The 20,685-nt window shown below is 41.9% G+C and overlaps 2 protein-coding genes across 3 annotated transcripts in view; one reads left to right on the forward strand and one right to left on the reverse strand.

Moving 5' to 3' along the window:
• Nucleotides 1-1,582: 1,582 nt before the first annotated feature.
• scn1bb (sodium channel, voltage-gated, type I, beta b) lies at nucleotides 1,583-15,544 on the reverse strand. The gene is made up of 6 exons (XM_085790711.1): nucleotides 15,378-15,544; nucleotides 15,108-15,274; nucleotides 8,265-8,499; nucleotides 5,234-5,375; nucleotides 3,718-3,792; nucleotides 1,583-2,147 (listed from the first exon to the last, which is right to left on the reverse strand). Exons 1-5 carry the CDS (start codon nucleotides 15,427-15,429, stop codon nucleotides 3,723-3,725), a joined length of 666 nt encoding a protein of 221 aa, XP_085646837.1. The 5' UTR covers nucleotides 15,430-15,544; the 3' UTR covers nucleotides 1,583-2,147; nucleotides 3,718-3,722.
• A 2,754-nt stretch (nucleotides 15,545-18,298) lies between these two features.
• Nucleotides 18,299-20,685, forward strand: part of zbtb22a (zinc finger and BTB domain containing 22a) — an 11,124-nt gene continuing 8,737 nt past the window's right edge. The window contains exons 1-2 of one of the 2 annotated variants that reach the window (XM_085790708.1): nucleotides 18,299-18,776; nucleotides 19,866-20,084. In XM_085790708.1, coding sequence (XP_085646834.1) covers nucleotides 19,878-20,084 — 207 coding nt within the window. In that variant the 5' untranslated portion in view covers nucleotides 18,299-18,776; nucleotides 19,866-19,877. Of the gene's footprint in view, nucleotides 18,777-19,865; nucleotides 20,085-20,685 lie in introns of those variants that run through there. The other variant, XM_085790709.1, reaches the window with a different exon arrangement.

Genomic DNA, 20,685 nt, shown 5'->3' on the forward strand with positions numbered 1-20,685 from the left:
TTTCCATGGTTTCACTAGTTTTATTTTATTTTAATGTTTATTTAACAGGGACGATACATACAACATTGCCACAAAGAATGAAAAATGTGATGCATACAAGACATTTAGCTTCAGCTAATTTGCAGTCTTTGCATGCTGGCTTTAATGGATGTCCATTTGTGTGGTAACCATTATTAAGAGCTGGCGAGATGATCCATGCATTTTACAGATTTTCAAAAGAAAAAAAAAGATCCATGCATTAACTGTGAGTGACTACCGAAACGTTCGGAAAAAGGTGGATAGTAGCTACGTAACTTCTCTGGACCCCTAGAGGAATTCCACGTAATTACACTACTAGATCAGCCACAACTGTGAGCACTTTTAAATCCAGGTTAAAAACATTTCTCTTTTCATGTGCTTATAGCTGAGCTCTTTTTAATAACTTTAAACTTTATCTATTTTCTTTTATTTTACTTTTTTATTCTTCTTTGCTCCTGTTTTTAATCCTGTGTTTTTTTATTTTTTGTTTTTATGCTGTTTTATGCTGTTCTTTAAAAAAAAAAAAAGTTTTGTCTTTATGTAAAGCACATTGAGTTGCCTTGGTATGAAATGCGCTACATAAATAAAGATGCCTTGCCTTGCTTTGCCTATAGCGCTTCCACTTCCTGTCTGGCAGGATGTGGAAGGAGACCGGCAGACCGTGACTCCGCCCCTTTTAGGAGACCAGCAGACCGTGACTCCGCCCCTTTTAGGAGACCGGCCAGTGGACCATGACTCCGCCCCTTTTAGGAGACCAGTGGACCGTGACTCTGCCCCTTTTAGGAGACCAGCGGACCGTGACTCTGCCCCTTTTAGGAGACCGGCCAGTGGACCGTGACTCCGCCCCTTTTAGGAGACCGGCCAGTGGACCGTGACTCCGCCCCTTTTAGGAGACCGGCCAGTGGACCGTGACTCCGCCCCTTTTAGGAGACCGGCCAGTGGACCGTGACTCCGCCCCTTTTAGGAGACCGGCCAGTGGACCATGACTCCGCCCCTTTTAGGAGACCAGCGGACCGTGACTCCGCACCCTTTAAGAGACCAACATACCATGACTCCGCCCCCTTTAGGAGACCAGCAGCAGCAACAGGTCTTGAGTCTATTGACTCCAATGGGAGAAGTGAACGTGAGCTCAGATTACGGTAGATTCTTTCGCTCCCGAGTCACTTTAGTAAATATTGGACTCATTTTTATCACAAGACACATCTCTTCTGAACATTTTGACATGAAAATCGACAAATTTCAGACAAATCAGGAGAAAATTAACTTTGTTCCACACCTATCTCTGTCTTAACGTCAACATTTGCAAACGCCTGCGCTCAATTTTTGTCATGTTAAATATGACTGTTAGCTGAGCAAATATTTAATCTTATCATAAGAAAATATAAACAGCTCACTTTCCTCTACCGACAACTTTTATAAATCAATGCACCCGTCCCCACCAACATTTTGGTGCATTTAAGGGACATGTCAAACGTTACGAAACATTACGCTGTTCAGCTTTAAAGTGTTAAAATAAATAAATAAATAAATAAATAAATAAATAAATGTGTTTCTGCACAGTGAATTTTTTTTTGTATTAGTTTTTATTAGTTTTTAGTAGCACATTTTAAGGGTCAGTGTAACAACTATGGACTGCAGAGACCGTCTATCAGAATCAATCCACCACGCTCTAATGTCAGAAACCACGTTAACGTTACCTCATTGTCATTTACACACCAGGTGGAGATGGTTCGGCCTCAGTGAGTCCAGCAGCCCCTCCCCAACAGTACCATCACATTTTATAGAAATGTATGAGCATGTATACTATAAGAAACAGCTTAATGTATGTTAGTGTGTGTGTGTAGGTGTAGGTGTAGGTGTGTGTGTGTGTGTGTGTGTGTGTGTGTGAGACGATGTGGCTCATTAATGCATAATGGTTTTTATAAGTGCAGAACATGCTTAATGCGCACAGAGGACTAGTATATACAGTGCTGGTTCCATGCTCCCTCTTTTTGTTCAGTCGAATCCGTTTGGTGTAGTTGTTCAGGAGGAGAAAAGGTCGGAGGCTCCAGGTGAGGGGGAGGAGCTTCATCCCCCTCCCCCACGGTGTCGTCATGCAGGTCAGAGGGCGGCGGGGGGGGGATGTCAGCCTGAGGAGGAACAGACAAACACACGTTCAACACACACAGAGAAAAGATGCACAACAACGACCTTTGACCCACAGTTTGAGTCTAAACAGTTCCAGTTCTAATATATATAATAATATCTATAATATAAAACTGAATTATGAACACCAGTGTGCTCATAAACTGCCTACTGTATGTAGAATATACACATGTTTTGTTCCGTCTAAATTTGGCGGAAAATGTTAATTTAAAGGTACATTGTGTAGGAATTTCTCCCATCTAGCGTTGTGGTTGTATATCGCAAACAACTCAATCATATTTTTCATGCTGCATTCACGTGAAATTGGGCAGACGGCAGACGGACGACAGCCGCTGCACGTAACGGCATAAACAAGCCTCTATGTAAACAAGTGGTCCGTCAGCACGAGGCAAAACAATACACGTGACAATATGTTGTCATGGCGATGTGGTATTGTTTACCTGACCCGCGTTTTACCGTCTTTCTCTGGACTTCTGTGACTAAAATGACATCTGGTTTGTTACCGACGGCCGTCTGCCCGACTGCAGGTGAATGCAGCATCAGTGTAACGCTCCATTCCTCCTCACTGCGTTACCGCGGTGACTTTTCACAGACGCCACCTCGACCTGAGCCGACAGCTCCGGCGTCTCCGCTGAGTTTCCGTGGTTTCCTACCATCACGCTGCCACTGAACGTAAAAACATGGCGACACCACATGGCAGCCAGCACCGAGCTTACCCGCTCCATGGAGATATGAATGATATGAACGGCTCATTCAGAGCTGAAAGGAACACTTCACTTTGTTGATGGGGGGGATTACTGGTAAATGAAAAACAGACTGAAGTACCAAATAATCGAAGTTAACGCGTGAATTTTAATTTTAAACCTTGAACGCCTTTGAACCTTTTACTTGTTTTCACAATTAATCGCGGTATTAAACACCACAATTAATTAATCGTAAAGATTTTCAAATACCGTCACTTTCCAAAAAAGATTATGTTGCAAACACAGAAGCAGATGTGCACAAAAGTTAAGGTAAATGTAAGAAATACTGGTCCATTTACCTAACGTAAGATACAATTGATAGGAAATTAAATGTTAGTGTCTCATTTGTGATTAAAAAAAGGCAAACAAAAATAAACTTAAACATTTGGTATAGATGACTAATAATGATTTGAATATTTAAAACACGTCCCGTGGAGGATTAACAATTGGTTATATATTAATAGTAGATAGTTAAAATATTTAGTGTAAATAATTAGTAATGTAATTATATTTTGACTGAATTTGATTTTACACATTCATATGTTGTGAAATTAATTAATGCATAATAATCGTGATAATCGTAATACCGTGATTATTTCTCTGACAATAATCGTACAAAGAAAATCTATAATCGTGACATCCCTATTTGTGACAAATGTTTTGGGATTAAATGGTGACGATGTGATTTCTATTTACCCGTAGCTGTATTTACTGATGGTGACAACAGCGCAACAATAACATGACACATTTCTCACCTTCATCAAACTAAACTGTGGCTGCATGTCCATTGTTTCCTAAATGTGAGACTCACCTGTGCTATTCTCCGACCTGCACACCTGCACAGTTGTCTTTACTCTCCGAGGCGATCGCTAAGTATTCAGCATTTCTGAAGGAGAAGGAGAAGAAAAACAGAATCATGTGACGATGAGTGAAACATGTTTTAAAAAAAAAAAGAAGAAAAGATGATAAAACGAGCAGAGGAATGAAGGTTGTGACGTGACAGGAGTCAGATCATGTGGTGACTTACAGGAGGAAGGTTTTGTGTTTGGTTTTTACTAGAGAAGAGGAAGAAGAAGAAGATGGAGGACGAGACGAAAATACGACACACAAGTGGACGGAAACACAGAGAGACACAGTGAAAAGACACAAACATCACAACACAGACATGAAGACATGAGGAGGACGAGTGAAGACGAGGAGGAGGAAGAGGAGGAGAACAAGACAGGAAACACACAGAGCGTCCGTTTGTTCATTTTTCAAAATAAAAGCCCGGCCACAGCAGGAAGTCGCTGACGAGACGGTTTTTATTTGTTCAAGCTGAAGATTTTTGATCTGAAAGTTCAGAAAAATCAACAAACTTGATGTGACGCATTGCACAAATGTAGAGAATTAATGTCGATTTTCTATTTTTGATGCTGGTGTGACCTGGTTTTAAGTCGACGAGCGGATAAAAGTGCAAAACAGAAAAGTAAAAACGAGTCTCTGGAAGTTTAGGAAAACTGAAAAGTTCATTTTCCAAGACGAGACTTTTAAAAAAAATAAAAATACTCTCAGACAAACATGAAGAATCATTCTCAAAGCTATTTATGCTTTGTTTTAATCAATTAAACACTGATATTAAAGGGATAGTTCACCCAAAATTCAAATTTCACTCATTATCTACTCACCCTCCTGTCTCACATGTCTCTCTTGTATTGAAGCCCCAACATGAGAAATTGTTCCGAAAAAAATTAAGTATTATGTTTTAAGCTTGTTTGTAGCGGAAGCGCCCAGCACTGCTCTTCCTGGTCGCGAGATTTGGACGGACCAGGAAGAGTAGTGAACTGAGACACTGGGAGCTTCTGCTACAAACAAGCTTAAAATATAGACTTATTTAATTTTTTCTGGAACAATTTCTCATGTCAGGGCTTCAATACAAGAGGGACATTACAGACGAGCACTATGGAGGTATTTGGATGTTTTTTGGTGTGTCTTTTTGGACGAAGAAAAGTGAGCTCCGTTCTCAACCGTCATATGGACATGCAGTGCTGCACGGAGCCCCGCTGTAACTCAGAGAAGGCGTAGATAATGAGTGAAATTTCAATTTTGAGTGAACTATCCCTTTACAATTGATTTTTCATCCATAATAAAGTTTTTTAGATTCAAATATCAATGTTGATATTTTAAACTCTAAAAATCCAAGTTTCCAAGAGCAAAAGAGAAGCAGCTGCTCATCTTCAGTTTGACCTTCAAACATTTAAATGTTATTTAAATGTTATTTAAATGTTTCCATCAAACAGAGATGAGCGATGAGGCGTTCGGGTGCAGTCGGACAGGTGAACACTCACGCCGCCTCTCGTAGCGCCTCCTCGCCGGCGGCCGAGATCTTCCTGTAGCAGTAAATCATCTCGATGAGCAGCCAGACCTGAAGGCCGATGATGGACACGTACATCATGACCTCGGACACGATGGACGCCGTTCCTCTGGTGGCTGCACGGGGGGAGGAGAGGGGGAGAGGGGGAGGAGAGAGGGAGGAGGAGGAGGAGGAGGATAGAGAGAAAGAGAAGGAGGAGGAGGAGGAGGTGGAGAGGGGGGAGGAGGAGGAGGAGGAGGAGGAGGAGAGGGGGGAGGAGGAGGAGGAGGAGGAGGAGCAGGAGGTGGAGGAAGAGGAAGAAGAGAGGAGGGGGAGGAGGATAGAGAGAGAAAGAGGAGGAGGAGGAGAGGGGGGAAGAGGAGGAGGAGGAGGAAGAGAAAAAGAGGAGGAAGAAGAAGAGGAGAAGGAGGAGGAGGAGGGGAGAGAAACAGGAAGAAGGAGGAGGAGAGGGGGGAGGAGGAGGAGAGAAGGAGGAGGAGAGAGAAAGAGGAGGAAGAGGGGGAGGAGGTGGAGGAAGAAGAGAGGAAGAGGGGGAGGAAGAAGACAATGAGGAGGAGAGAGAGAAAGAGGGGGAGGAGGAGGAAGAGAATAAGAAAGAGGAGGAGAGAAAAGAGGGGGAAGAGGAAGAAGATGGGGAGGAGGAGAGAGAGAAAGAGGAGGAAGAGGAAGGAGGAGTAGAGAAAGAAGAGGGGGAGGAGAGAGAAAGAGGAGGAAGGAGCAGGAGGAGAAAGAGACAGAGAAGGAGGAGGAGAAAGAGAAAGAGGAAGAAGAAGAGGAGGAGAGAGTAGAGAAAGAAGAGGAGGAGGAGGAAGAGAGGGGGAGGAGGAGGAGAGAGAAGAGAGAGAAAGAGGAGGAGGTGGAGAGAGAGAAAGAGGAGGAGGAGAGAGAGAAAGAGGAGGAGGAGAGAGAAGAGAGAGAAAGAGGAGGAGAAGAGAGAGAAAGAGGAGGAGAGAGAAGAGGAGGAGTAGAGAGAGAAAGAGGAGGAGAGAGAAGAGAGAGAAAGAGGAGGAGGGGGAGAGATAAAGAGGAGGAGAGCGGGAAAGAGGAGGAGGAAGAAGAAAGGAGGAGGATGGAGAAGGAGAGAAAGAAAGAAGAGGAGAGAAAGAGGAGAGAGAGAAAGAGGAGGAAGGAGGAAGAGGAAAGAGAAAGAGGAGGAGGAGGAGAGAGAGAGAGGAGGAGAAAAGGAGGAGGAGGAGGAAGAAAGACAAAAAGTGTAAAAGACGACAGGATCAAATATATTGAGGTTTTAGACCAAAATCTGATTCTTCTGGTTTGTCTCATTGTGTCGATTTAATCAGATTAATCGATTGAAACAGTTTAAACAGTTTAAAGAGTTTATATTGATCAGATCTCAGTGTCTCTGTTCTCACTCTGACTCAGTGTCGTTGTTGTTGTCGACAGGAAACAGACGAGAGCTGCTCAGTGAAGAAGAATGTTTCCAGCTCACGACACAAAGAGACGAGTGTTTCCCACAATGCCCCTCTTCACTCAGCGACGGCTCTTCATCACTTCATCATCTCACAGAACAGACGAGTGAAAAGGCTCAGACGTCTTTTCATTTATTATCACATTTTAATCTGTTGCACTGGTTCGTTCTCTTTATTCTATAATTAATAAAGTTTTATTTCTGGTTTTACTCTCTAAACATCTCCTGCTTTTAAAAAAAAAATTTTTTTTTATTATTTTATTTTGTCTTTGTTCATATTTATTCATTTATACTCTGACTTTTACTTCAGGCTTTACTCATACAAACACACATTTAGTGTTTTATTATTTTGTTTTTATCTTTGCTTCAGTGTTTCCTCACTTCCTTTTATCATTATGATTTTTTATGTCTGATTCTTTCTTTTCTTTTTTTAAAGGTACATTGTGTAGGAATTCGTATTTTTCATGCTGCATTCACGTGAAATTGGGCAGACGGCAGACGGACGACAGCCGCTGCACGTAACGGCAAAACAATACACGCGATGTGGTATTGTTTTACCGGCTTTCTCTGGACTTCTGTGACTAAAATGACGTCTGGTTTGTTAGCGACGGCCGTCTGCCCGACTGCAGGTGAATGCAGCATCAGTGTAACGCTCCATTCCTCCTCACTGCGTTACCGCGGTGACTTTTCACAGACGCCACCTCGTTTCCGTGGTTTCCTACCGTCACGCTGCCACTGAACGTTAAAAAACATGGAGACACCACATGGCAGCAGCACCGAACTTACCCGCTCCATGGAGATATGAATGATATGAACGGCTAATTCAGAGCTGAAAGGAACACTTCAGTTTGTTGATGGGGGGGATTACTGGTTAATGAAAAACAGACTTTTGAACCAAATAATCGATTTTCGTGAATAGTTAAGTTACACAATGTCCCTTTAATGTTATTATTATTTTTGTCCTGTCTGTGAGTGAGGTTGTTTTATTTACTGCTTTTATTCTGAAAAGCACTTTGTGTCTGATTGATTGATTGGATCTGATGTATTAGTTCACTTCATTATTTTGTCTTTATTTGCCTTAAAGGTGTACAGAAAAGAAAACTGAATTTGAGCCCACTCTGGATCATAAAATTAATGTGATAACTCATCTTTCAGACGATGTAGGCCAAACTTTGTGCAAAATTCTATTTTTGAGTAAATCTGGGATGAAAGTGTGTTTTTTTTTTTCGCATTGGATAATGCAGGCGCACGGATTATATGTCAGCCTGTACACGATTCACCAGCCACTGATATTGGATCCGTAATCCGTCATTCAAACGTCTGACACACACACACACACACACACACGGAGCTCGGTCTCTCCCCCCAAGCTTTGAATATCCCGCCCGCTCGATAACGACCAATCAAATTCGTTTTCCTTACTCGGGTAAACTCGTGTTGCAGCTCGTGACAACTCGGCGCGACAAACAGGACAAACGGCCATTTCTGTACATCTTTAATAATGAAATAATAACAGTGAAATTCTCTCCCTTTCCCAGTGAATTTTTTCCCCCCCCAGCATGCCCTTGTGCTCTCGTACCTTTGGCCACCACGTTCAGGTGCACCACCTTGCTGACGATGGTGTTGTACTCGTAGTTCTCGTAGAAGAGGATGCGGTTGAAGAAGCACTGGTAGGTGCCCGAGTCGTTGAAGGTGACGTTGAGCAGGTAGATGGACGCGTCCTGGATGTCGTTGCTGCGTTTGCTGCCGTTCCAGTCGACCCGGTCCATGAAGTGGTCGGCCTCGATGACCGGCCCGCGGTTGTAGGTGTAGATCTGAGGACACAGATTTCATTTCATTTAAAGGGATATGCCAACTTTTTTTTTTCCGTGTCTTGCCTCACTCCCGAGTCCATGACCAGCAGATAGACGCCATCCTTTCGACTGTGCGTGCAGTAACAAGGGAGATAGAGCCGTATCGCCCGTAATTAGCTTAGCTCAAACACTGGAAGTGTATGGGTAGTGTTAGCCTGCCTCCTACCAGAGCTGAAACCAGCAGTCAGAAGCTGATTTCATTTTAGCTCTAAACTCTGTAAATATATCACTTTATCCACATTTCAAACATTTTTAGGCGAGAAAGTAGCCGTTTAGATCAGCAGTGTGTCGTTAATTTGTCTAAATACCAGCTGTTTACAATTTTGTTCGGCCGAATTCGGCGCTACTCAAGCTAGCCGTTGTGACCAACGCACTTCCGGTTACTTTCACAAAATAAAACACCCGTTGCCCTTTACATACAGAAAACCATGACGATAGAATTTGTGCTTTTACTTTGAAACAGGAAGCTAACCTACCCTCGATGTAGCTAGCTTGAACCAAAGGAAACGGTCTTTGCTTGAACCCTCCGTTTTGACCGATCTCGTCCCGTTAGCGGCATTTGACCGCTCAAGATGCCTTACCGGAGAGTTAAGCAATCATTTGGCATTCTGGCTTCATTTTGGATCTGCTTTGGGTGGCAGGATTTTGGGCTTTTGGGACAGTTATGGCTATATTTTGGAAGGCCACAATTAGTTTTGGGTGAGTTTTGGCCTCTTTTTGGGTCACTTTTGGCTACTTTTTGGCTGGATTTGGGGGATTTGGGGCTCTTTTGGGGCAGCTATGGTTGTATTTTGGAAGGCCACAATTAGTTTTGGGTGAGTTTTGGCCTCCTTTTGGTTTGTTTTTGGCTTGCCTATTTTGGGCCATGTAGGGCCCGGAAGCCTGGCCATAATCTTGCCAAAATGACCAGCCAGATTTGGGCCAAAATGATGCCAAAAGGTTTTTTCTATCTGGGTTTTGTCAGCTCTGAGACAAAGATCGGCCCGCCGGTTTCCGTTTAGAGTTGCTGAAGAGTTTCTCTGATGACTTTAGGTGGAGGCAGGCTAACACTACCTATACACTTCCAGTGTTTGAGCTAAGCTAATTACGGGCGATACGGCTCTATCTCCCTTGTTACTGCACGCAGTTGAAAGGATGGTGTCTATCTGCTCGTCCTGTTTATGTGGCTTCAGCTCTTCTTCTTCTTCCTCCTCTTTAATTATTTCTTCCTCCTCTGACTCCAACATCTTCCTCCATCTCACTGTGGCTCCTTCTGGAATTACTATTAAATTAATTACCATTAATCATTAATGAACAGCATATTGATCTCTCATCATCTCTCTGCTGCCTCCAGTTAAAGCATATTTCACCATCAGGTTGTAAACCAGAGACCAGACTGTTATTGCACTGATAGAATAAGTAAATATATAATAAGATATTGTTTGTTTTATTTTTATCTTTTGCTGTCTTGTTGACAGGGTTTACTTTATGCTGTTCAGGGGCTTCAGCATGGAAAAGTTTGGAAACCACTGGTATAAATGTTTAATTGCACAATGCACAAGTCATAGTATAATATCACTTACTTTCTTTTATTGTATTTATTATACTTATTAATGTTTTACACCTCTTTAATGTGTAAAATTGCACATTAAAGTTTAAAGGGATAGTTCAGCATTTTTGGCAAATTAGCCCATTGCCATAATCCCTATAGTCATAGCAGTAGGTTCGTTGCCTTTAATTGTCGGTGCAAGCTATTTTTAGAACGGCGGAGCAGAGCTGTGAGCTGCTCAGAGCTACGCTACGGAGGCTCATTATGGGATTTCTTGGTTTCCCTCATCAAACTCATCAAATACACAATCCAACAACTCCACAACGCTCTGGTGGACAAGTTGTGACCTGCACATTCACCACGCTATGAGATAATAACACAACGTTACCAGACAGAGTTGTTTTAGAGGGAAATTCATGCAAAACCGCTGATGTGCGTTGCCTTCAGGGACAGTTTTTCATCAAGCAGTCTCTGCATTTCCCTCTAAAACAACTCTGTCTGGTAACGTTGTGTTATTATCTCATAGCGTGGTGAATGTGCAGGTCACAACTTGTCCACCAGAGCGTTGTGGAGTTGTTGGATTGTGTATTTGATGAGTTTGATGAGGGAAACCAAGAAATCCCATGAGCCTCCGTAGCGTAGCTCTGAGCAGCGTGTGGCTCTGCTCCGCCATTCTAAAAACAGCTTGCACCGACAATTAAAGGTAACGAACCTACTGCTGTGACTATAGGGATTATGGCAATGGGCCAAAATGTTGAACTATCCCTTTAAAGTTCAAGGTTCTAATTATAATGTCACAATATATTAAGTCATATAACGTCCATATAAAAGAAAACTGAGGATACAGAGGAGCTGGTTGCAGCATCTTTAGCTGAGCTTGTAGCTATATAGAGAAACAACACAGTGTGTTTACATGGAGGATGACGAGTCCTTGTTGCCACGTTGAATAAAATATCAGCTGAAATATAAACAACACTGAGAGGAGGAGGAGGAGGAGGAGGAGGAGGTTGTTTCATAATTAAACATCAACCCCCACTCCCCGCCCCGTGCAGCCACATTATCACAGCGCTGCAGTTTTAAAACCAGAGGACGCTCCGAGCAGCAGCATCAGCAGCACAAGGTCAACACAGTCTGTAATAAACATGCAGCAGCGATTGATTCCCTCTGAGCGGAGATCATGTGGTCATGTGACCCAGCACCGTCAGTGTCAGTGCGGACGAGAGAGACAGAGACAGAGAGTCTGGGTGTGCACCACATACTGTCGACATACATACAGAAATAACTCACTCCACTGAGAAACGTAGGGTGGAGGTGGGCGAGCACGATCCACAACACAACAACTAAAATAAAACAGCCTCTTTTATATCACAGTCACTGTCACTTTGTCTCTTTAGTCACGTTTCAAACCTTCACCACCTCTAAACCTCTATAAACCCTGCTCTGCAATACTGGTGCAATGTCCTACTTTATTTACAAGTCATTTTCATGCTTAAATCCTATTTTTATTGATACGATACGATACGATACGATACGATACGATACGATACGATACGATACGATAGTACGATACGCCACGATACGATACGATACGATAACCTTTATTGTCCCGTTCAGGGAAATTTGCCTTGGACACTGTAGCTGCGCCATAAATGCCTTGATGGCCACAATGACAAAAAAAACAATACACCTCAGCTATATCAACCCAGCAAACACAAGACATAACAGCATTGCACATATCCCACAACATAGCACATATTGCACATACACCTCATAATTCACCATGGTAAGAGCACTATAAGAATTATTGCACAAACTTGTTAAGAAATTTGATGGAAGTTGGGATAAAATAATTCTTAAATTTCTCTCCCTTTTTAAATCACATCTTAAAACTCATTCATTTAGACCATAGACTGTAAAAAGAATGGACGTAGCGTCCGTGACGTCACCCATTGGTTTTGGGGAGTCGTTTTTGTGACTCAAATATGGCGGCCTGAACAGCGCCATGTTGGATTGGCCGGCCGAGAACCCGCCCACTGGCCTCGAAGCAGCTGTCCACGGAGCTGCTCGGACCTGTCACTCAACGTTTTCGCGCCCTAATTGGCCAGAATTTTAACCTAATAACAGTAAAACGGTAGAGTTAAAAAAAAATTCACCCCCCTCAGAGTGTGTGCGGGGGTAGAAACTATCGATTGAGACGAAAAAACGTTCTGACACCAGGCTTTTAACATGTTTACTGAGGATGTAAAGTCGGCGATTTTAACATGGGGCTCTATGGGGAATGCTCCCTTCTGACACCAGCCCCCAGAGGAATCCGAGGGGATTGCAGTTTTTTGAACGCGGAAGTGAGCTTCACTTCTCAGACCGACAACTGCCCCCTTGATTTAGACAGGCTTTTAATATTGAGTAACTTTTGCCTTTTGATATGCATTTTATAATTTATGTTCTCTTGCTTTTGTATCTGCTATGTTACTCTTTGTCACTTGTAATGTAATTTATTTCTGTAAAGCACTTTGATCATCTTTCTGATGTTGTAAGGTGCTATATAAATAAACTTCATTATTATTATTATTATTATTATTAAAACGGTTGAGTTTACAGCGAGGGACTCTGTATCGTCTGCCTGAGGGTAGGAGGAGATTATGTACAGTATATAATGTATGTAGTGTGTGTATGTGTGTTTTCTCTCCCTTCAATTTAAAAACACAGCTGCTGATTCATATAAATATCTATATTGTGCAAAGAACTGCACAATGAATGAAATAAAATCATAATTTCAACAAGACAAAGTCTAGAAATGTGTCAGAACATTGCTGTGTGTTGTTGTTGTTGTTAGCATCATCAGCTACAGAGACGTCCAACAAAAACCACATCATCATCATCATCATCATCATCCGAGAGTGAAACTGCTTATTGTGCACAAACTGAACAATGAGATAGATGCAATGTGATGTGATGTGATGTGAAGCCACTTGCAGGTTTCTGAAGCCGCCATCTTGGCAGCGGCCTGAGTGGAGCTGGGTCATGAAAACCCACCTGTCACTCAAAGAGGCCACGCCCTAAATTATGCAGAATTTTAAGCCGATGTTGAGTTATATAAACTTTTATTTTATTTTACCTCAAATACAGATGAAGTAAATTATCTGTAGAAAGCAAAGCTGTTTGTTACAGGAGCCCTAACAACGCATCCTGACATACAGCGAGCCAGCGAAACAGCGATTAAATCTCGAGCGACGGTTTGGTTCAGAGGTTCCTGGCATTTCCTGGTGGCCATTTTTCACATCTTGGAGTGTTTTTTTTAATTTTATTTCTCTCCTATTCCCCTCTCTCTGCTATACTAGCTCGTCAACAGGAAGTAGTGTGGACTTTTCAACCAATAAGAAGTGTTTAGGGGCGGGACACGGCTGCGAAATGTCATCCAGATAGAGACAGAGCGAGCGATTGTTTCAGGGTTGGGCGACATCGCTGGACAGAGCGTGATGGAAATCTCAGGCATGTTTCATTCATTATCTCTCTTGTTATCTCGGGAAAACGGAGGAAATAAAATGTATGTATGTATGTATGACCCTTTAGGGCTTCCATAGTTTGTAAATCAGGCTGAAAACATGTTTATTTCTGCTGTAAAGTTGGACATTTTAACATGAGAGTCTATGGGAGCTGGAGGAAGCCACTGCAGCTGCTGCTTCTTCAGCCTTTCAGACTGTATCAATTTACATGTTTTATACATAATATTGTTGCCTGGATACAAAACTTGTCTCTTCATACTCGAAGCTCAAGATCAGATTCACATTCTGCTTCCGCTTTTGATTTTATTCTGAAAAGTCTGACCGGAAGTGGTGATAAGGTATCGTTTGACGATTCGCTCGGGATGTTCTGGCGTTTTCCCACATTAGAAAAGACTTTTGTTCAGCTCATGTTAAATTAGACCACGCTCTGAATTACTAATCATGTGATAAATATGAGTAATTTAATCAGAAAGTTAGTTAATTAGCTTCTTCGTGTGCGCGCCCACAGTTCCCCCGCGGATTGATACCCACACACCAGGTGTAGAAGAACCTGTGTGTGACGTAACGTGTGTCCCTCCACGGAGCGAGCAGCTGATCTCCAGTAGTAGTCCTATTAACAGTTAACACAGGCTCAGTTATCAGTGAGACAGCGGTTTAAAATTAGCTCAAAAACATCTAAAAATAGCACCTTTTTGAAATAACGCGACGACACCTGAAAAGTAGATCACGTCCCCTCAGTGAAAGAAAGCTGCTGCATCCGGTCCATCTCTGATGTGGGTTGGGACTAGATTGATTTTAATGGTTCCTTCCCCAGTGGATCCACTTTTTTTGTGTGTCGGAATCTGCCTAAAGATAAATTAAAATAGGCTACACCTGGGTGGCCCTTACGAAAATGTACTGTAGGAATACTATAAAAATTACCATAGAAATAGGCTACCAATAAAAAACTTTAAGTAGGCTATAGTGATTAAATATGTTTTTTTGGGACACACTATAGAAAATTACTATAGAATTGTTTTACTATATTTTCATTGTATTATTCGAGTTTTTCTATAGTATTTTGGGCACTATAGGAGATTACTATAGAGTTTGTGTAGTGTTTCTATAGCCTAATATTTCTATGGTTTCTGGTACTGTAGGAAAACTATAATAGCCTAATACTTTAGAATTGACTAGCTACTGTGATTCAATAGTTAAACGTTAGTGTTCATAAAGTATGGCTATAGTAGTTCCTTAAGTAGGCTATTACTATGGTTTTGGGGCACTATATTAACTGTACTATATTGTTTTTATGTTAACACCATAGATATATAGTCTAACTGTAAGAGGACTAGTTACAGTAGGAAACACCATATTATGACAACAATGTTACCATAAATTCAGCATAATTAACTTTACAGTGTTATTATATGTTTCTATAGCAGGTTTTGGGTTGTTAAGGTTGTTATAAGGTTGTTTTTTTTGTTTTTTTAAGAATCTGTATATGTTCTCTGAAACACATTACAATTCTGGTTCTGGATCGGTATAGCCCTACTCACATGGATGAAGTCGGCCTCTCCCTTGGCCCTGAAGTACCACTCCACGGTGGCGGTGCCCTCCACCTCGCTCCTCCTCTTGCAGGAGATGCAGCCCAGCTTGAAGCCCTTCCCGGCCACCGCCTCGGTGTCCGAGTCCACCTCCGCACAGGCCGCGTCACTCTGGTGCACTGGGACACAGAATACATACAAGTTTATTTTAGTTTTACATGATGTGAGTTATAGGAACTAGTTTTGGTGGCTGGTGTTAGGTGTTTAGGTGTGTGGACTCACCGAGCAGAGCGCCCAGCAGCAGGCCGAGCAGCAGGGGATGTGATGCAGCCATGATGACACCGACCGACCGGTTCTGGACCAGCAGAGTCCAAACAGAAAAGTACAGAACAGCCGAGAACTGAAGCTCCCACTAGTGCGGAGCAGGAAACCAAACCCCCGCTCTTCTTCTGCCTTGTCTTTTCTGCAGCTTCTATCTGACTCACAGCCTGAGCACCCCCGGGGTTCAGCCTGCAGGAATTACTGTCTCTTTGTTTTCACAAGACTGTCTTTCTGCTTTATGTGTGGGTTTTTTTTTTATTAAAAAGCTGTACGTTGTGCAAGTAAAGTGCAGGCTAATACCATGTGTGTTGTTGTTGTTGTTGTTGTTGTAAAAGTGCAAACAGATGAACCTATAGGTGTGCAGACTCTGGTTGTGTCTGTGCTGATCGGCTCTTTGGCTCGAACCAGCTGCTGTTTCCTGTTGCTCACAGGGATTTTATTGCCAACAAATGATTATTGCTGTGTCTCAGACAGCTGAGCCGGTCAGTCCACTGTCCACTGTCCACCCTCCCCTCTCCTTTTTTCCTTCCACCGCTCCTCTTTATCTCTCTTATTCCCAGTTTGTCAATACATCCAAGTGGTGCAGCTGCAGCTTTTTCTGACTTAGCTTTTTAATTATCTCCTACTAGCATATGAAACTGTCCAGATCTCTGGTGACTCACAGTGTTCCCCACATCAACACCCTGAGATGTGATTATCTTGTTTCCCTGAGGTCCTAATGTAAGATGCGCAGAGCGACCATTACCAGACCTGCCTGGGGCCGCATGCCCTGCTCTGCTCTGCTCTGCTCTGCTATGTTGGCAAATTACACAAATTTATAATACATGTGTGTTTGTATAATGTGCAACATGCCAGCTACTGTCTTACAATACACTTAACATGCCAGTGCATATATATATATATAATAAATTTGCATGCTCTATGATAAGGAATCAAATGGCTACCTCTTGCAGGCTACACGCTACCAATAGGTATATTAATGATCTTGTAATAAAAAATAATAATAATTCTAACACTGTAATCCTCCAGCCTACTGTCCTGGACCAGAGGCCTCCTCCTCCTCCTCCTCCTCCTCTCCTCGGGGCTGAGTCGTCCTCTGCTGCGGTGACGGCTCGCTGGCTCTGGATCAGTTGTAATCTCACCTATCTAATGACCCCCTGCTCGTAGGAGAGATGCCTCGGTCGTGTTGGCATTGCAGAGAAAATTGCGTGACCGTAAACGCCACACACACGCACATAGACGCGCGCAAAATGAAACAAACCAAAAAAATAATTAAAAATGTCAAATGAAATAATAAACGCGCTCTGTGATCAGTTCATCGGTGATGGTGATGGTGGGTTTTTTTGTCCGACGCCACAGCGGCACCTCTGTCGCTCCGAGCGGAGGATGCTGCAGATGCACTGCGGTAAAGACAGAAAAAAAAGAAAAAAGAAGAGTCTGATGCTGCTGCTGCAGGTGACGACTGTTTCAGCCTCAGCGCCGCTGCTTTTAAACAAACACCAGCTCCTCCAGCTCTGGGTGGAAAAAAACCTGCAGCGGGCCCGGCCTCACCCTGCGGTTATAGCGCGTTTAATGAGAAAGAACGGCGAGTTTGGAGTCATCATAGTGCAGCAGCAGCGGCAGCAGCGCTGATTTTTTAAGCGGTGTACTGTCCCTTTAATGCTGCGTTCGCGACAACTCGGAGCTCGGACTCTCCGTGTTGAAAATGTTCGATTTCAATGCGTTTCATTGCCAAGAGCAGTAATGTTCAGTCAGCACAAGTAACTTGATATAGTGTAAGGTGCCTGCAGACACAAAAGGTACAAAAATGGGTAGCGATAAAATAAACATTTAAATGAAATAAGATAACATAAAATAGAATAAATTAAAAAAAATATTCTAGTGCAAAAAATACCCATACATAGCTACAAACTCAAAAAGAAAGACAGAAACATTTTAAAATATTGTAACAGATCGTGTAAAATCGAAGAAAAATCAAATTAATTTACTGAGTTCCACAACATCAGTAGGTTAATCTGTAACTGTACATAACTGTATATTTCATTACATTTTGATGTATTTTGGCATTTAAAAATGCACTGTAGTGTAATTTGTTTTAGGTGGGTTAGTTTTGTTGTGGTGGGTATACCAGAGTATCACATAGACCAGTGGTTCTCAACGTGGGGTCCAGGGACCCCCAGGGGTCCTTGAGAGGTTTCAAGGGGGTCCCCAAATTTTACCACTTTTTTAAAAATTATTATTTATTCTTTCCTTTAATCCTTACATTTAAAGAAATGTTGACCACTTTTCCTAGAATTGTTCTTGAGAAATTTTACCACTTTTCTGTAGAATTGTTTTTGAGAAATTTTGCCACTTTTCTCTGGAAAATTTTAAACTTTTGTCTATCACTTTGTTTCTAGAATTTAAAAAAAAAAAAAAAATTGAGAATTTTTACCACTTGTTCTAGAAATGTTTTTGGAGAAATTGTACCACTTTTTTCCAGAAATTTCTCTATAATATTTCCAAAAATTCACGCCATTGGCCCTAATTTGAACATACATTGACTAAAAATGTAACATTCTTCAGTCTCAGAACAAATATTTCTGCCATTTGCTTCAACATTTTGTCCAATGGGGGTCCGTGGTCTAATTTGTGTCAATTTAGGGGTCCTTGATGTAAAAACCCTTGAGAACCACTGACATAGACTACTACACACCACTAACTTTAATCGATGTTTTACCATTTTACCAACATTCTCGGAGAAATATATATATATTATTATTTATTTGTTTATTTTTTCTTCTTCTTTTTCGACATGAGGTGGCGTTCGAGTGCACTTTTTCAACGGGAGATTGGAAATTCCCGAGTTCCGAGTTGTCGCGAACGCAGCACAAGAGAACTCTCGGCGCGGTGGGCGGAGCGAATGGAACGATGGCAGCGATCTGTCAGCAGCACGAGACGATCAGTTTGTCGTTTAACTGTCATCATCACATCTTAGCCTGTGGAGCAGCGAAACCTGTAGTTAAAACACTTGTACAGCTTCTCCGGCAGCTAAATCCTCTGGTTAATGAAGTCAATGTGATGGCATCTCTTTAACAATCTAAAAAAAAACAAAAAAAACTTTCACACCAAACACCCACTCACGTCGTGTGTGTGAGGACGATGATGCTGCTGCTGCTGCTGTGTTGTCAACCAGTTAGCATCAACTGCCGTTAGCCCGAGCTAGCTAGCTCCACATATCTTTCCTGTTGCACAAACAAACGATGGCGCTTCATCATATAAGGAGTTCACGAATTATAATGTTGTCCTGCAGATAGTCAGCGACGCCCCCCGTTAGAGTAAAAAACAAAACACAACACTGGATTTACCGACATATCACAGGTAAAGTACCGAGCTAATGTTAGCTGCTACCTAGCTAGATAGCTTAGCTGTGTTAGCTAAGTTACGAGCTAACGCTGGCATGTTGTGATATTAACGAATAATGAAACACGCAAAAATCCCCTGAATGTGAAAAACTGTTTCATAGTTTAATAACCAGAACTCATGCTGATAATATTAATAATGGCATTTTATAGATATTTAACTTTACACGTGAGTCGTGGGTTGACATTAAAGTAAATGAGCTAACAGCTGTTAGCTCAGTGTGCAGGTGATCATCAGGTGGAAGCTAAAATCTGCAACACAAAACACTCCAGTTTAAGATTCACATGTTTATAACATCTTTATCTGCTGTGTATGTGTCTGACTCATCAGATACTAAAGTATGCAAATGATAAAAATGACTGACAGAAGGAAGGTATTTAAAAAATTAAGTTGCACTTGCAAAAAGTAGAGCTGCATCCAGCTATTATGATTATTATTAGAGATTATTGAACAGGTGTCTGATTAAACAGCTGTTTATCTGAAGAGTAATATAAAATACCAGTTACATTGAGGTCCTGTCCTCACAGTGCTGTGTTTACAGAGTCATTAACATTGTGTTCATACGTGTGTTTGATTCCCTGTTTGCAGTCATGCTCATTGTTGTCGCACATACAAATCTACTGTAACAAGAGACGAAAAAACACATTTATATTATGTATAAGCCAGGATAGAAAATATAAACATCTGACATTTTGCCTGAAAAGCCATTTTTGTATGATTATCTATCAGTCGACCTAATTATTGCTGTTCTCAATGATGTTAATAGTTTAATTGTTTGAGTCACTTTTCATGCTAATATTTCTTTATTTCAGTCACTCACTTGATTTGCCCATTTTCTTTATATTAAGTAATGAATTGTATATAATCTAGTGTGACTGGTACAATGTATTGGTGGTAGTGCCTCAGACATTGATAATTGAAAAAAAGTCGTTAGCATTACTACCTTTGATTAGTTTTCTCTTGTATCTGCCTGCAGAAAGAAAACAGAATAACATATTAGCATCTTCTTTAGTTTATACAGTATTTCATAACCTGTCTTCTCTGTAGGTGTGTGTGACCATGGATCCGAGCTGCAGTGGCTCTGCGGTCCCGGTCGGTCTCACGGTCCAGGTGTGTTTCCCCGGAGCTCGAGCTGCCGTTCTGGACAACCTGAACCGACAGCGAGAGGAGGGCCGGCTGTGTGACCTCTCCATCCAGGTCCAGGGTCAGGTGTTCAGGGCCCACCGCTGCGTGCTCGCTGCGTCCTCGCCTTACTTCCACGACCAGGTAGGAACCGGTGCTTTAATCTGTAGCACGTTCAGGTATGTGAATGTGAATTAATGCTTTAAAGGGATATTCCTGCACCATGAGACCCAGTGGAACCAGATCTAGCCAAGGTTTTTGCAGAAGTTGTGTTTTTCTTGAGGACCAACTCACTCTATGTGCGACTTTCTGTCTTTTCCTCTCTCTCTTCTCTGTGCGTCATCAAATTTATCAAACATCTCCTGAAAGGAAAACATGATACTATTGGAGTAAAATTGAACCACACAGACGTAGCTGCTGGACATACACTCATTATTTAGGCAGTAAAACAAATTATGTTCAGTAGGTAATATATCAAGCCCCTATGTGAGTTATTATTGTCACGATATCAACATTTTAGTATCGATACAGGTACCAACATGCATTTCGATACTTTTCGATACTCTTCCAAATAAAAAGAGAACACAAAAAATGTCATTATTGACTTTATTTTAATAGAAAGTCTTAGAACTGTAACATATACATCAGTAAATAAGCAGTAAATCAGTAAACAATCACTGCTGCAGCTGCAGGATTAAAATTGAAATTTCTATCGATATTAATTTCTGAACTCTTCCTAAGTTAA

Source organism: Trachurus japonicus, chromosome 11 (genome assembly GCF_045865225.1).
Source record: "Trachurus japonicus isolate A0001 chromosome 11, Traja_1.0".
Lineage (NCBI taxonomy): Eukaryota > Metazoa > Chordata > Actinopteri > Carangiformes > Carangidae > Trachurus > Trachurus japonicus.